We start from the raw sequence: 14946 nt of genomic DNA, 5'->3' as shown, positions 1-14946 counted from the left end.
TCCTCCCCTAAAGGCAACAAATTGTTCTGCACAAAAATGTTAAGAGGGAGCAAGAATAGGTACTTAAATAGCAGCTCCTCCTTTTAAGGTTCCCAGCCAGGAGGTGGGGCAGCTTGCTCACATTACAGCCTGTGCCAAGTGATTACTGTCAGAACAGGTGTTTAAGAACTGGTGCTTGGGTATGATCTTCTCCTCTGACCTCCCTGCCCATTCCCTTCTGTGTCATGTTTTTTTTTGTTTTAATACATTATAAGCCTGAGGAAAGAGGTGGTCTTGTTTTAATTGACTGTGCATAAGCCACTCCTGGGAGCCCTTTTGGCTGAAGAGGGGGTACAAATGCTCTAAATAAATAATCAAATGAATAAATAATAAATATGCCTGGTTCTTGCAGAGGTGAAGGAAATGCTGCTGAAACCGAATAGATGTTAAAGCTGACTAGCAATCGTGCCTTGCTAGGGGGAAGCAAGCCAGGGGCTTATCCACACAACTTTCCTCTGCTCTTTTCAGGCAGTCTGCAATTTAAAGCACTGCTGTGTGCCTCCCCCTTTTTAGGCTCCAGAGCTTTCCCCATGCAAACCCGCTCTTTAAAGCTCAATTGGAGCAAACATCAATCTGCTGGAAACTAGAATTGGCGTTTGCTCTGATTCAGCTTTAAAGAGTGGGTTTCCACAGGGAAAGCTCTGGGCAAACAAACACTCAGACACAGAGTATTACATCGCAGACCTCTCTCTGGAAAAAACAGGGCAAAAGGTAGGGCAAAAGGATAAGCCCCAGGTTTCCATGTTCAGACATTACACTAAGCTAATCCCTTCTAGGTTTGTCTAACCCATTGCACAAAGTGGGCAAAAATCAGGCTAACTTAGGATAGGAGAATCTATCAATTCAGTTTATCATTTTTCAATTCACAACAAAGGTTTCACCCATTCTTCCAGTCTTAAGTTCAGTCTTCCACATTTTTGTATCAGTTTGCAATTAAAAAAAGAAAAGGTCCTCATAAAAATTCATCCATATTTAAGGGTGATTGATCTGTCCATCTTTAAGCCCAGAAAATACTTTTATTCTGAAGATTTCAATGCAGCTGCTTGGTTCCCCCTTGCCCCTACTTTACATTTCTGATGTTCTTAATCATTTCATGACACACTGTTGGGAAAACAAGCAAACAATCTATTTGTAAATGGGGGAAACAATTGCCCATTTCAGCTGTAACCAAGGCAGCTGGGCAGTCCAACCTCCTGAGGTGATTGCAAGACATCCTCTCTGCACATGCCCAGAAGCCTATTTCCCAGGCTAGGCATTGCAGACTGGCCATTAGGTGACATCCACAAACAGAATTAAGTCTGTGACATTAAAAACAACCATCAGCAGCGAACGTTCAGCCTTGAAGGATAATGGATCTGATGCAGTTCATACATTACTGAGGCCTGAGACTTGCAAAATCAAATTCAAGCACATGCTTTGGGGTGGGGGTGGGGGTGCTGTTCCTGTTTTCAGCTGACACCAGCCCACCCCATAACAATGCAAAAAAATTTTGCTCATCTCACAGCTGCAGAACAGAGGTGGCAACGGAACGAGAAACGGTGATGTCACCATCCAGCTCCCTTGAACAATAGCTATGGGCTCATCCAACCACCCTGCGATCTCCTCCACCACCACCAAGGGGCTACTTGAGCCCTAGACAAGTGGAAGAGCCACTATGCCCCCCCAGGGGGGAGGGCAGCAGCAGATATCCATGCCACTGTGGCCTTGGCTAGATGTTTCAAAGCAGTAGACACGGAACAAGCAGAGTGTTGCCATTCCAGCACTGCCCCACCCTACAGCTGACAGCCAATATCATGGAGTGTGGCAGGCAAAGCAACATACAGAACTGAATATATAATGATAACCAACATGGTGCCCGTTGGCCATTGTTGGACTACAACTCCCATCAGCCCTTGCAAGGACAATCCGTTCAATTAGGTTAGCCCATTTGCACTGGGACAGATCCAGTGTTGATTCTCCTTAGAGTAAGCCCACTGGAACTAATGGGCATGGCTAGCTCCAGTTCATTTGCTTCAATGGGTATACTCTGAGTAGGGCTCAGCTGAATGCAGGCTTTTCCAGCTGGATAAATCGGGTTTTACCATAAGTGTCTGCTCATTAAGGTTTTAGTCTTGCTTTAAAGTGTGTGTGTGTTTTAAATTATCTTAGATATAAACTGCCCTGATGAGGTGGTGGCTCAGAAGACAATTACAGAGCAAAACCAAGTATAAGTCACTGAGTTCACATCTGCAACTTGCACTTAAAACACATGGCTACCCCCGGAAACTGTAGTTTGTTCAGAGCCCTGGGGACTATAGCTCTGTGACGGGAAAACAGGATTTTTTTTGGCGGGGGGAAACTGTGTGCTTTAAATGCACAATGTGGGCATAACCTAAGAGATGGAGAAAGTGGGTCGCTAGAGGAGCTCTCACCTGGAAGATGTTAGGGATGTGGGTATGATAATGGTCATGCTGCTCATGGTTGAATCTCTGTAATGTGGAGGAGTATTCCGCTTTGCTCTCTTCAGCCATCTGATGGCGGAGCTGAGCTTGCTGCCGTGCCTGGAGGAAAAAGAAAAAGATAAAAGTCTCAGTGACTTGGGTGACCTGGGGAATTAATCCTGTATCATACCACTGGCATGGTGCATGATGCTTGCCAGATACAGTGCACATTTTGGAGGATTGCCATAGTTGTGTTCCATGTGCCTCCTGTAAACAGTGTTAAAGATAAAATAAAACAATCATTTTTTAAGGCAACCAACTAATCCGCTTTGATTGAGCAGCCTGAATTTGCTGGTATGTGATGGAATCCCTCCTGAAAAGAGTGAGTCCCCCTTTATTGTTAGTCCTTGTTATAGATTACCAGTGGTATGTTCAATTTGATTGCATTTTTATTAATATGAAATGTTTTCTTTATCCTATTGTTTATTACTGTTACAATAATATGCACAGAACATTGGAAGCCGCCTTATACTGCCTTAGGTCCATCAGGTCCAGTGTTATCTACACTGCCTGGCAATGGTTATCCAGGGGTTTCAGCCAGTAGTACTTGGGAGATGCTGGGGATTGAGCCTGGGGTCTTCTGCATGCACGGCAGGTGCTCTGCCGCTGGGCCAAGAACCTTTGGGCAAACGCTGAAAGGAAAAGATGCCGAGAGAGTGATTCAGCGGGAGTGGAGAAACCCTCTCCTTCCCCCCACTCCCTGCCTGTTTTTATCATTAGTTTATTTTTGAAGCCTCCCTGTGTGTCTGCCTCTCCCGGTCCCTGTCTTGTTTATCTACTCGGAGGCGGAACTACAGTTTTGGCAGGCTGCCTTTTGGTTGAGGTACAACAACACAGTCTTTTGCGGGAGAAGTGGGAGGAGGAAAAGTCCAGCTAACTTTGAGCTTGGAAATCAAATTTCTGAATTGCTGCTAAGAAGCCTTGGAGATGCCTCACTCCTGAGAGCCTGGGTGGAGAACCTTTTTCTTTCTCTTCTGGGCAACCACCCCCGCTCCGCCCCACTCAGGGGCCGCATGCCGGTGGTGGGTGGGTCCAGAAGGAAGAGTGGGTAGAGCAATGGATGCAATTTTTACCTCTATACTGTAGGTTCATTTGAACACATTCACACACACACCCCTTTCTAGCAGAGTGTGAACAACGTATGCCACCTTGAGCTCCCTGGAGAAAAAGGTGGGTTAAACAAACAACAAGCACTGTAGCAACCAGATAATTAATCTAATACAAAGACCGATTAATATGCGTCCAAAAGATGCACAATCATACATGTGTGCTACACCCAGAAGTGACTCAAAACGTCACTCAACATATCACGAAAAGGGAGAAATGAGGGTGGAGGGAACGAGGGGCGCTTATATGCACTGTTGACACACAGGGGTCGGGAACGGAACCCCCACACAAAATGATAGTTGACTGTAATTATCAACGCTGGCTGGCTCTCGTTGGGCTGGTGGGGCAGAAGGCAGGAAGACCTCCAGTAGGTGGGGCCAGAGCCAATGACAGGCAAAGCCGCTACAGAGGTACCTCGGGTTAAGAACTTAATTCGTTCTGGAGGTCGGTTCTTAACATGAAACTGTTCTTAACCTGAGGTACCATTTTAGCTAATGGGGCCTCCCACCCCCACCGCACGATTTCTGTTCTCATCCTGAGGTAAAGTTCTTAACCTGAGGTATTATTTCTGGGTTAGCGGAGTCTGTAACCTGAAGCGTCTGTAACCCGAGGTACCACTATATCTGTTTGGTTGTAAGAAAGCAGGCAGGTGGAGGTTGGCTGAGGGAAGGTTGAGGGTGGTGGGGCATAGGGCTGCCAGGTCAGGAGCACTGAGGTTTCAGGGCCAAACCTGAGACGTAGGGGAGGCCCCTGGGGATGTCACAGGGGAAGGGCCTAGAGAAGGAGGTTAACTGGGAGAGAGGAAAGGAGGAGGGCAACCCAGCCGCTGCAAAATGTCTCTGTTATAATCTGCAGCCAGCTACTGCCATATTGGACCTAGACTCCAGCTGATGCTAATAATTACACATACGCTCAGAGGTGCCCTCCTCACTTTTAGCCTCCTTGGGGCTGGTGGTGCAGAAAGCAAGGAGGCCACCAGTAGGTGGCGCCAGAGCCAATGGCAGGCAGAGTCACCTTCTAAGCCAGCAGTTCTCAACCTGTGGGTCCCCAGATGTTGTTGGACTACAACTCCCATCATTCCTGAGCTCTGGCCTTGCTAGCTAGGGATGATGGGAGTTGTAGTTCAACATCTGGGGACCCACATGTTGAGAAAGGCTGTATCTAAGCAGTTGTAAGAAGACAAGTACGATAGATAGGGGCTGGCTGAGGGCAGAGTGGGGGGGGGGCAGTGAACAACATGCTCCAATGGAGCAGCCTCCAACTGATAATTCTGTAGGCGCTCAGAGGCACTCCCTTCACCTTTATCCTCATGTGTTTTTGGCTCTGCTGAAAGGCCTCTGTGGCAGAGACAGGAAGAGAGGGCATCTGGGCCACAGGCGGGAGGAGAAAAACCCAGCTCAGATGCCGGCGGCGAGCAGGGAAAGAGAGCCAAAATGAAACAGATGGGAGAAGAGCTGGGGAGAAAACATTAAGTAGGTTGCACAAAAAGAAAAACAGGAGGCTCCAGGGTGAAAAAATCCTAGCCAAGGCAGGAGTTTGGGTAATGCTAAAACAAAAGGGATTGATAGGGGAAAATATTTGTGCAAAGATTTTCTGGACGGGCTGACAGCAGCCATTTGAATCACATGGAATGGATTGACCCAGTGGGAGCCTTCCTGCAGAGGAGGCACTCTCTGTTGCCTCTTGTGTGGGACCCTGACCTGGACCTTCCGTGCCTTTCTCACACAGCCTCTGCCTCTGGGCTTCAGGGGGTGTGATTCTTTGATCATTCAGATGCTTCCAGATACTGCAGAAATACCAGCCAGAGAGAAGAGGTTCCCTGCTGCCTCTCTGTATCGGACCTGCCCCAGGCCGTCCTTGTCTTTTCCGCACAGCCTCTCCCTCTGGGATTCAATTGATGCTGAAAAAATACCAGCAAGGGGTGGGGAGGGGGAGGCAGCCCTGTTGCTGTTCTGTGTGACTCACAGCTCCTGCTTGAAACCCTGGGAAGGTGCTGCCAGACAGTGTGGAGAATACTGAGCTAGAGACAGACAAGTATAAGGCAGTTCCTTACATTCCCACTGCATCTGACCTTTTCACCATCGAAATCCACGGAAGAGAATTTTGGTGCTCCTCCTCCGTAAAGACTTTTGTTCCCCTGAACATGCTGACAACACTTCCCTCCACCCCAAAATTTATTTGCCAATCGTGTTTTGCCTCTATTTCCATTGGCACCTCACAACTTGAGTTTGCTATTAGAGGGAGTGCAAGAAGAAAGCGCCAAACTGACATTTAGCTGGACTTGGATCCATTTTAAAGGTGTTGGAACAAAAAAGGGGGGGGGGGAACAGTCCAATTTAATGTCATTCAGGTCAGTAAAGTCGGGGGGGGGCGTAAAAAGGGAGTTTCAGAGTGGAATCACATGGTCATAGAGTTGGGACACCAAGGGTCGTCTAATCCAAACCCTTGCAGTGCAAGAATCTCAACTAAAACTTCCATGACAGATCAACCCCTGCTTAAAAACCTCCAAAGAAGGAGAGCCCACCACCTTCCAAGGTAGTCCATTCCACTTTAGAAGTGCTCTGCCTGTCACAAAGTTATTCCTGATGTTTAGTTTGAATATTTGTTGTCTGAATAGAGCATGGGTAGGCAAACTAAGGCCCAGGGGCCGGATCCAGCCCAATCGCCTTCTCAATCCGACCCGCGGACGGTCTGGGAATCAGCGTGTTTTTACATGAGTAGAATGTGCCCTTTTATTTAAAATGCATCTCTGGGTTATTTGTGAGGCATAGGAATTCGTTCACCCCCCCCTCTAAATATAGTCTGGCCCCCACAAGGTCTGAGGGACAGTGGACTGGCCCCCTGCTGAAAAAGTTTGCTGACCCCTGGAATAGAGGAAAAGCACTCTGGGCCTCCCCTCAAACTCACCCACTAAATGCCTGGTCAAGAGCTTCCAGAACTGCAGCTGGCTTCTAATGATATAAATAAAAAGCTGCCGAATACCATGTTAGACCATTGGTTCATCTAACTCAAGATTGTTTAGGCTGGCTGGCAGTGGTTCTTCAGGGCTGCAGATTTAAACTTGGACCTTCTGCATGCAGAGCAGAGGCTCAGCCCCTAAGCTACAGCCTCTCCCTATGTGAACATAGTTTGTGATCATAGAATCATAGCGTTGGAAAGGACCCTGAGGATCATCTAGTCCAACTCCCTGCATTGCAGGAATCAAACCTGCAACCTTGGCATTATCAGCACCATGCTCTAACCAACTGAGGAAGTGAGGCTTGATGAGAGAAAAAACAACCACCCTTTCCTATAACTCCTGTTAGGAACCATCCTTTCCTATAATACCATCTTGTTGTTCTTGCTGTTCAATTGCAAACTCTGTTTTGTGTTTCTAAGTGCGCCCCTTTTAAAATTACAGATGGGTAGCCGTGTTGGTCTGCCATAGTCGAAATAGAATTCCTTCCTGTAGCACCTTAAAGACCAACTAAGTTAGTTCTTGGTATAAGCTTTCGTGTGCAAGCACACTTCTTCAGATACACTGAAGTATCAGTGTATCTGAAGAAGTGTGCTTGCACACGAAAGCTTATACCAAGAACTAACTTAGTTGGTCTTTAAGGTGCTACAGGAAGGAATTTCCCTTTTAAAATGTCAGTGCAAGAAGAGACTTGGCTTTATTTATTAACACCCATTTGCGCCACCTCTCCTCCAAGAAGCTCAAGGTGGGGCACAGAGATCTTCATTATGGGGGAAAAGCCGTAGCTCACAGCACCTGTTTCACATGCATCAGGTCCTGAGTTCAATCCCCAACGGCTGGGAAGGTCTCCTGCCTGAAACCCTGGAGAGCTGCTGCCAGTCAGTGCAGACAATACTGAGCTAAATGGACCAATGGTCCGACTCAGTTCAAGGCAGCTTGCTGCAAGAAGATTTCCTTTCCACCCCCCAGCTTTCCAAAAACTTCTAAGAACCGAGTGACCCAATAAGGATATCCAAAGCTCAGGAGCAGCTTTTGAGCTAGTGACGAAGGGGAAAAAAGGGAAGATAAATGGGGGCAGGTTCTGAGAGTCTCGTGAGCCGGAGAGAGAGAGGCTGTTTCCCCAAAATGGGCAAAGAATTGAAACGCAAAACAGAAACCTGTGGTCTTGAAAAGGAGAACGGCTAAGAGGCTCATATCCCCAAACTGCCGCCAGCCAGCTTTTGCCGCTCCAGCAGAGTTTAGGAAGCAAAAGTCTTGGAGTTAAATGTTTGCACTTTCAACTTTACCAAGTGCAGATGTGGGGGAGGAGGCGTTAAGGTGGATGGGAACGTTTCCCAAGACACCCATCGTAAAGGAAGTGGGCTGTGCAGATTCCTGAGAAGCACCAGCCCCAACAATTTGGAAGCTGTGTGCTCCCCGCTGACAGCTCAGGGTCAGAGCATCTGCTTTGCATGCAGAAGGTCCCAGGTTCATTCCCAGACACCTGCAGGCAGGTTTTACTGTTTTGGAGACAGTGATTTTGTTAAGATTCATCTGTAAATGCAAATTTAAATGCTGGGTAAGATCAAACGTTCATCTACTTCCCCCATCTGTCTCCTGTCAATGTCTAGCCAGATACCCTTGGAGAACTCAGAGGAAGGGCAAAACTGGAAACAGAATTTGCCTGCCACTGACTTCCAGCACCTGGTGATCAGAGGCATCATTGGGAAATAAGCAACTCAGGAGCATTCATTGCAACACACTATACTTAGGACTGCCTCTGAAGGAGTCTGGGAAACTTTAGCTGGTGCAGAATTTGGTGGTCAGGTTGCTCACTGGGCCAAGGCAGCTTGAGTATGTAACACTGATCCTTGCCCAACTGCCCTGACTGCCAATTAGTTTCTGAGCCCAATTCAAAGTGCTGGTTTTGACCTATAAAGCCTTAAATAGTTCAGGACTGCAATACCTCAAGGACCGGTTCTCCCCATGTAAACCATTCCGACTCTTTGTTCAACATCTGAGGCCCTTCTGCATGCACCTCCTCCATGTGATGTATGAGGGGAAGCAACACGAGAATAGGCCTTTTCTGTGGTGGCTCTCTGTTTGGGGAATGCTGATTAACATTTTAAATATATTTGCGGGAGGAGGGTTATTAGTTTGTTTCTGTCATAGTTCTTGTTTTTATTGAACTGCCCTGTGATATTTGGGTGAAGGGCAGTTTACACAATTAATTAATTAATTAATTAATTAATTATACTGCCTTCAACTGTGTAGGCAAAGCATAGCCATCAGGGCTAGCAGCTACTGACAGCCTTATCTTCCTCCATGAATTTGTCCAATGCTCTTTTAAAGCTATCTTGGTTGAAGGGAGTGAGTTCCATAGTTTAACTATGAACTGAGTGATGATGTACACAGGAAAAACTTGCCCCGCCTCCCGCTTAATTTACCCACTCGGGCAGGTGGAATGACTCACAGCTCTTAATTGAAACAAATATATAATTCAAACAAACACATCACTTTTGGACAATGTTGGCGCTCCCCAGAGATGCAAAGAAATATGTGTCTGCACACCTAAGGGAACAATATATGCTCTACTAAAGTAATCAAACACATGGAGAAGCAAGCTAGGGTGTCACTTCCAAAAATGGGCTCAGACAATACGCAAAGTAGGTCATCAAGCCGGTGGAGAAAAACAGCAGCCGTCTCTGAATGAAGCCAGCAAGAGATCTGGTCTCAGGGCCAGGAAGTCTTTGGGAATGTGGAGGGTGAGAGCCAAGCAAATAAAATCTGTACTGAGCTAGACACCATAAAGAAGGCTGGTCGCCGAAGAATTGATGCTTTTGAATTATGGTGCTGTAGGAGACTCTTGAGAGTCCCATGGACTGCAAGAAAATCAAACCTATCCATTCTTAAGGAAATCAGCCCTGAGTGCTCACTGGAAGGACAGATCATGAAGCTGAGGCTCCAATACTTTGGCCACCTCATGAGAAGAGAAGACTCCCTGGAAAAGACCCTGATGTTGGGAAAGATTGAGGGCACAAGGAGAAGGGGACAACAGAGGATGAGATGGTTGGACATTGTTCTTGAAGCTACCAGCATGAGTTTGACCAAACTGCGGGAGGCAGTGGAAGACAGAAGTGCCTGGCGTGCTCTAGTCCATGGGGTAGTGAAGAGTCGGACACGACTAAACAACAACAAAATTATTTTAGAACCATGAGGACTAGGACCTTCCAGGACTATAGGGCAATGGCAGAGCATCTCCTTTGCAAGCAGAAGGTCCCAGGAGAGATGAGAATGTCCCCTGCCTGAAGCCCTGGACAGTTGCTGCCGGTCAGTGTAGACAATACTGAGCTAGATGAACCAACAGTCTGACTGATGAACTAACAGTCTGAAGCTGTTCAAGGCAGCTTCCTAAAAAAAAAAAGGAACTACTTTTTTCCCAACTGTCTAAAAACTTCCTAAATAAACACGAGAGAGAGAGAGAGAGAGAGAGAGAGAGAGAGAGAGAGAGAGGGAATGATTCTGTTGCATCATCCTCTGGAAGCTGAGTGGCTAAACTACCTCCTCCAAGCTTCCCTCCTCCTGCTTGCCTCCCCCTCTTCCCCCAAACTATCACAGCAGTCCCTTGATTAAACAATGTCCTATTCTGCACTTGCGAATTATGTAAGGATGAGCCCCACATCACATGCTTACGGCAAAGCACCCAAAGGGAGGCAGGCAAATACAGCTCTCTCTGTGTGTAGTTCCTATTTTATTGGCCCATCATTCAGAAGTGGCTACTGGCAAGGCTAGTTGCACAAGCTTGGAGAACCCCAGTGATATATATAACATTTTTATTTCATTTTATAATGTACATAGGACACAGAGAAGAGTTATAATAGCAGATAAATCACAAAATCATAGAACTGCAGAGTTGGAAGGGATGCCCAAGGGTTATCTAGTACAACGAAGGAATCACAGCTAAAGAATCGAGGGCAAGTGACCACCCAATCCTCTGCTTAGAAACCTCAAATGAAGTAGAGTGCTTATCTTTTAATGCTCCCAAGGTGGATCTCCCAAGGTGAGAGGCTGGGAGAAGAAGGGGGAGCTCCCAGGTGAGAGATGGGAGGGTCCATCCCTTTCTGTGGGTGACAAGGGTTCAGAGCTACCTCTGCATTTTCCTTTTTTCCAGTTTTTGTTTTTATTTAGTTTGCTTTTTATTGTATTATGCAAAAAACCTTAATAAAATCTTATGAAAATATATTTCCAGATTTGCCAGGCTTGTGACGAGGGCTGTCTTGAAAATAATGGCTCCGTTGTCTATGTTGTAAAGGAATGTCAAATCCTATAGAAAGCACCTGGAGGGTCTAGTCCTTGTCAAAATCTGCAGAGTTTTCTCCATTATAGCTACATTCCAGATTGAGTGGCACCAAGCACACAGTGTAAGGTTTTGGGCTGTTTTCCATTCAGTTGCTATTACTATTTGAGCTGCCAAGATGATACATAAGACCAATTCATTGGTATCTCAGAAAATATTCAGTGAATTTTTGGACAACGAGCAATTGTTTCTTTGGCATTATTTATAATTTCTGACAAAATTAAATGCCAAAACACAGGCCACTGTTTTGATAGCTGTGATGCTCCTTGGAATGACAATCTGCTGTGGTACAGCTTTGTATTTGGGGGTGGGAGAGATTCTGGCAATTTTAAAGCTGGCAGCGAACAGCACAGGCTTACATTTAGGGTGTGGGGGGCAAAAGTGCCCCCCCACTTTGCATTTCAAAGAAATGTGGTGAGATAGGAGGAGACTGGTTTGTATCTAGTTGCTGGATCCCCAGCAAGCCAAGAATTTAACAAAGGGAAAGACATGTCCATATTGGGACGTACAGGCAGCTCTCGCTATCCAAACACTTGTTATATGAAAATTCACATATCCAAACACAAGGAATTAGTACCCAAACCTCCCTATACATCGCAGATTCAGATATCCAAACAGGCAGACCTGCATGTAGTACTGTAAACTAATAAGCAGCCTTAAACAAGCCTTACTTTTTCATGTTTTGCTGGTTTGTGGCAGCTGTTTCACCAGATACGCCTGGGGGTGGGGAGGTCAGACAGAGGAGAGAACATTTATTCTCTCCCTGTTTGCCTTTTGCAGAGGGTTTTCCATATTTCAATTTGGCCATTTTGGGGTCAAAATTCCATGGTCAGTGGGGAGTAATGTGGGCCTTAGTGAAGGTCACTGAACCACAATACAGTGGTACCTTGGGTTACAGACGCTTCAGGTTACAGACACTTCAGGTTACAAACTCTGCTAACCCAGGAATAGTACCTCGGGTTAAGAACTTTGCTTCAGGATTAGAACAGAAATTGCGCAGCGGCAGCATGGTGGCCCCATTAGCTAAAGTGGTGCTTCAGGTTAAGAATAGTTTCAGGTTAAGAACAGACCTCTGGAACGAATTAAGTTCTTAACCCGAGGTACCACTGTACTGAAATGAAACCCCCATGTCCAGAGGCAGTCTACCTTAGCAAGAAGGGCAGCCCTACCTGGAGATGCTACAAGGAATTGAACCTAGGACTTCCTTCATGCAAAGCAGACCCTTTATTCTTGAGGTACAGCCTAAAATTAATAACCTAGTCCTCATGGTTCTGAATAATTTGAACAAAAACATAGGCATATGCACCCCAACACCCACTTTGACCATGGAGGTTGTCCATCAACAGCCGTCTCCTCCATGAGGTTGCCCAACCCTTTTTAAAGCCATCTAAGTTGTGGCCATTATTGCCTCCTATGGCAGCAAGCTTCACAGTTTAATTAAGTGCTGCATGAATAAGTCCCAAATGCTGCAAGCTTTCCTAATAGGGGGACAAATGCAGCTACATGCCTTCTGGAATTTGCTCCTCCAGAAAAGTTATGGAGATTAGCCCTTGTTGCAGTTTATTTCTAGCTGAGAAGAGCACCCTGGCTATTTTTAGCAAGCCATGTCTGAAATATCGAAATTCCCAGAGGAGCGCTATGGATGCAATCACCAGAAACAGACCTGGCTTTCTCAAAATCAGCAGTAACCAACACATACTGGAAGTTATCTGTTTCGCAAGTGCTCAGTCCGTTTGGGAGCTCAGTTAGGTATGAAGTTTGTGTGTGACTTTCTTTTAAAACAGCATTGGGGCAACTTCTGTCTCTGTGAGGACAGTGATATGATAGCTAAGACCTCTGTTCTGACAGCCAGTATGGTGTAATGGTTGGGAGAGGCCAGGGTTCAACTTACTGGGTGACCCTGGGACAGTCACTGCCTCTCAGCCTGATCTACCTTATAGGGTTGCTGTGGGAAACAATTGAGAAGGGGGAGAGTATTTACGTCACCTTGAGCTCAATCAATCAATAAAATATACTAACAGTTGTCATGATTCCAATTTAAAGCAGTATCATACAACTTTCAACAGTCATGGCTTCCCCCAAAGAATCCTGGGTGCAGAGAGTTGATAGGAAGCCCCCTATTTCCCTCACAGAACTACGACTCCCAAGTGGTTTATAACATGTAATCCCTCTTCGCAGAAAATTCCCAAATCTCCGGCCTCCATTTTTTTTTGTTTACCTTTTCGACGTCTGCTTTTGTTACATTGATATCGGCGTCCATCTTTTCAAAATACTGCTGTGCCCTGTCTGCTTCTTTGCAGTCCCTTTCAAATCTTCTTTTACTCTGTTAAGGGAAAGGCAGGGTTGCGTAGCGGTTAGAGTGCCAGACTAGAACCTGGGAGGTCAGGGTTCGAATCCCGTCTACTAGGCCATGAAGTTTGGGCCAGCTGGGTGTGACCTCTCAGTCTAACATACCTCACAGGGTCATTGTGGGGATTAAATGGGGAGGAGGAAAACTATCTAACCCACCTTGAGCTGCTTGGAGGAAAGGTGGGATACAAATGTAAATAACAATAACAATAATAATAATAATAATGGAAGGAAATAAGGTTTGAGCAAGGAATTCCCTGTCTCTTGACATCAGGCATTGCTGTACCCTTTTCAAAAAAAAAAAGTTTTGTTTAAGCAAGCTTATGTAGAAAGCTATGTGTTTTAATCTCTTTTCACTATTTATCTTTGGAATGCTTGCAATGGGCTTTCAATTATGATTTTGATGTTTTGCTCCTCACATAAACTTCAATCAAGCAGTATATAAATGTAGTGAAATAAAGAATAAATAAAATAAGATGTGGCTCAGGAGCACAACACCTAACCCACTTGACTTGCCTCTTCTGGAAAGAATGTTCCTGGACCTCGTGGAGATTGTCTGAGACCCTTCCTTGTGTGAAACCCCTGCGTAAGACCCACCAACGTCAGGAGGGGGGCTTTTTTTAACTCACCGATTCAAGCTGCTTCCAGCAAGTTTCGATGTGCTGCTGAGCTTTTCTGCCGTCATGAAAGTGCTGTTGTAAAACCATAGCAAAGAGTTATTAAGGAACTGTACTGAGACAAAAACGTATGTACACCTGTTTGCCCTATATTTATTTATTACATTTAGACATATGATATGCAACAGTTACACAAAATGAGATTTAAAATAAAACTGTATACACTCAGATAAACGTTTCTCAATATATTATCAAGTTGTGTTAAATTATGTTTAATAATGTATATGCTTAGATTTTTGACCATTAATAAAAGGTTATTTTGAATCAATAACAATGTTAAGTTATAGGGGTTTATAGGAATTTATAGGGAGTAAGGAAGAAAATTAAAACATGTTTCATGCAAGTCAAACTACGGTGTAAACTATAGGTACTGTTCTGTTGTATGCCTCATGGTTCATATAATCAATAAAATAATACCAAACTGCATAAAAATAGCCATGTTTCTTTTGGCCTCTTGCTAATTTTAATTTTTGTGCCAGTTTTTCCAATAATGCTCTTAACCAAATTGCATTATATTATTGGTCCACGGTTAATAATTGCAATGATTTCCATGTCCTGGCAATGGTTGTTCTTGTAGCGGTTAATAAATGTGTTATGAGCTCTTTATTTCCAGTTTGCACCATATCATGACTATACAAATGAAGTAGAGCTAGTCCTGAAGTAATCGGAAATGCTTTTAATTAAAGACATTTCTGTAAATACATTTTACCAAAATATTTATATTTTTGGAAACTATCACCACATATGCTGATATGTCCTTATAATGGGACATCCTCTCCAACACATGGGATAACTGTTCGATTTTATATAGAATAGGTGTCTTTATGTAAAGTACAATTATACCTCGGTACTTGAACGGATTGGCTCCTGAACAAATTGGCTCCTGAATGCAACAAACCTGGAAGTGTTCCAGTTTGCGAACGTTTTTTGGAAGCCAAATGTCTGACACTGCTTCCGCAGCTTCCAATGGAGTGCAGGAAGCTCCTGCAGCGAATCGGAAGC

The 14946-nt window shown here is 45.1% G+C and overlaps 1 protein-coding gene across 15 annotated transcripts in view; it reads right to left on the bottom strand.

The window, feature by feature from the left end:
- The window catches only part of FNBP1 (formin binding protein 1), a 120571-nt gene that overhangs the window by 36638 nt on the left and 68987 nt on the right, over positions 1 to 14946 (bottom strand). For all 15 annotated transcript variants that reach the window (XR_013981399.1, XM_080989817.1, XM_080989822.1 and 12 more), the window contains exons 5-7: positions 13897 to 13959; positions 13137 to 13241; positions 2451 to 2579 (exon numbers count right to left, since the gene is read on the bottom strand). Coding sequence is in view for 14 of the 15 variants with exons in the window: in XM_080989817.1 (XP_080845943.1) it covers positions 2451 to 2579; positions 13137 to 13241; positions 13897 to 13959 (297 nt within the window). In the remaining variant the exon portion in view is untranslated. The remainder of the gene's footprint in view (positions 1 to 2450; positions 2580 to 13136; positions 13242 to 13896; positions 13960 to 14946) is intronic.

This window comes from Podarcis pityusensis (genome assembly GCF_964106645.2).
Source record: "Podarcis pityusensis genome assembly, chromosome: Z".
Taxonomy (NCBI): Eukaryota; Metazoa; Chordata; class Lepidosauria; order Squamata; family Lacertidae; genus Podarcis; species Podarcis pityusensis.
The sequence above is the reverse complement of the archived record's forward strand: the minus strand, read 5'-3'. Positions and strand labels throughout refer to the sequence as shown.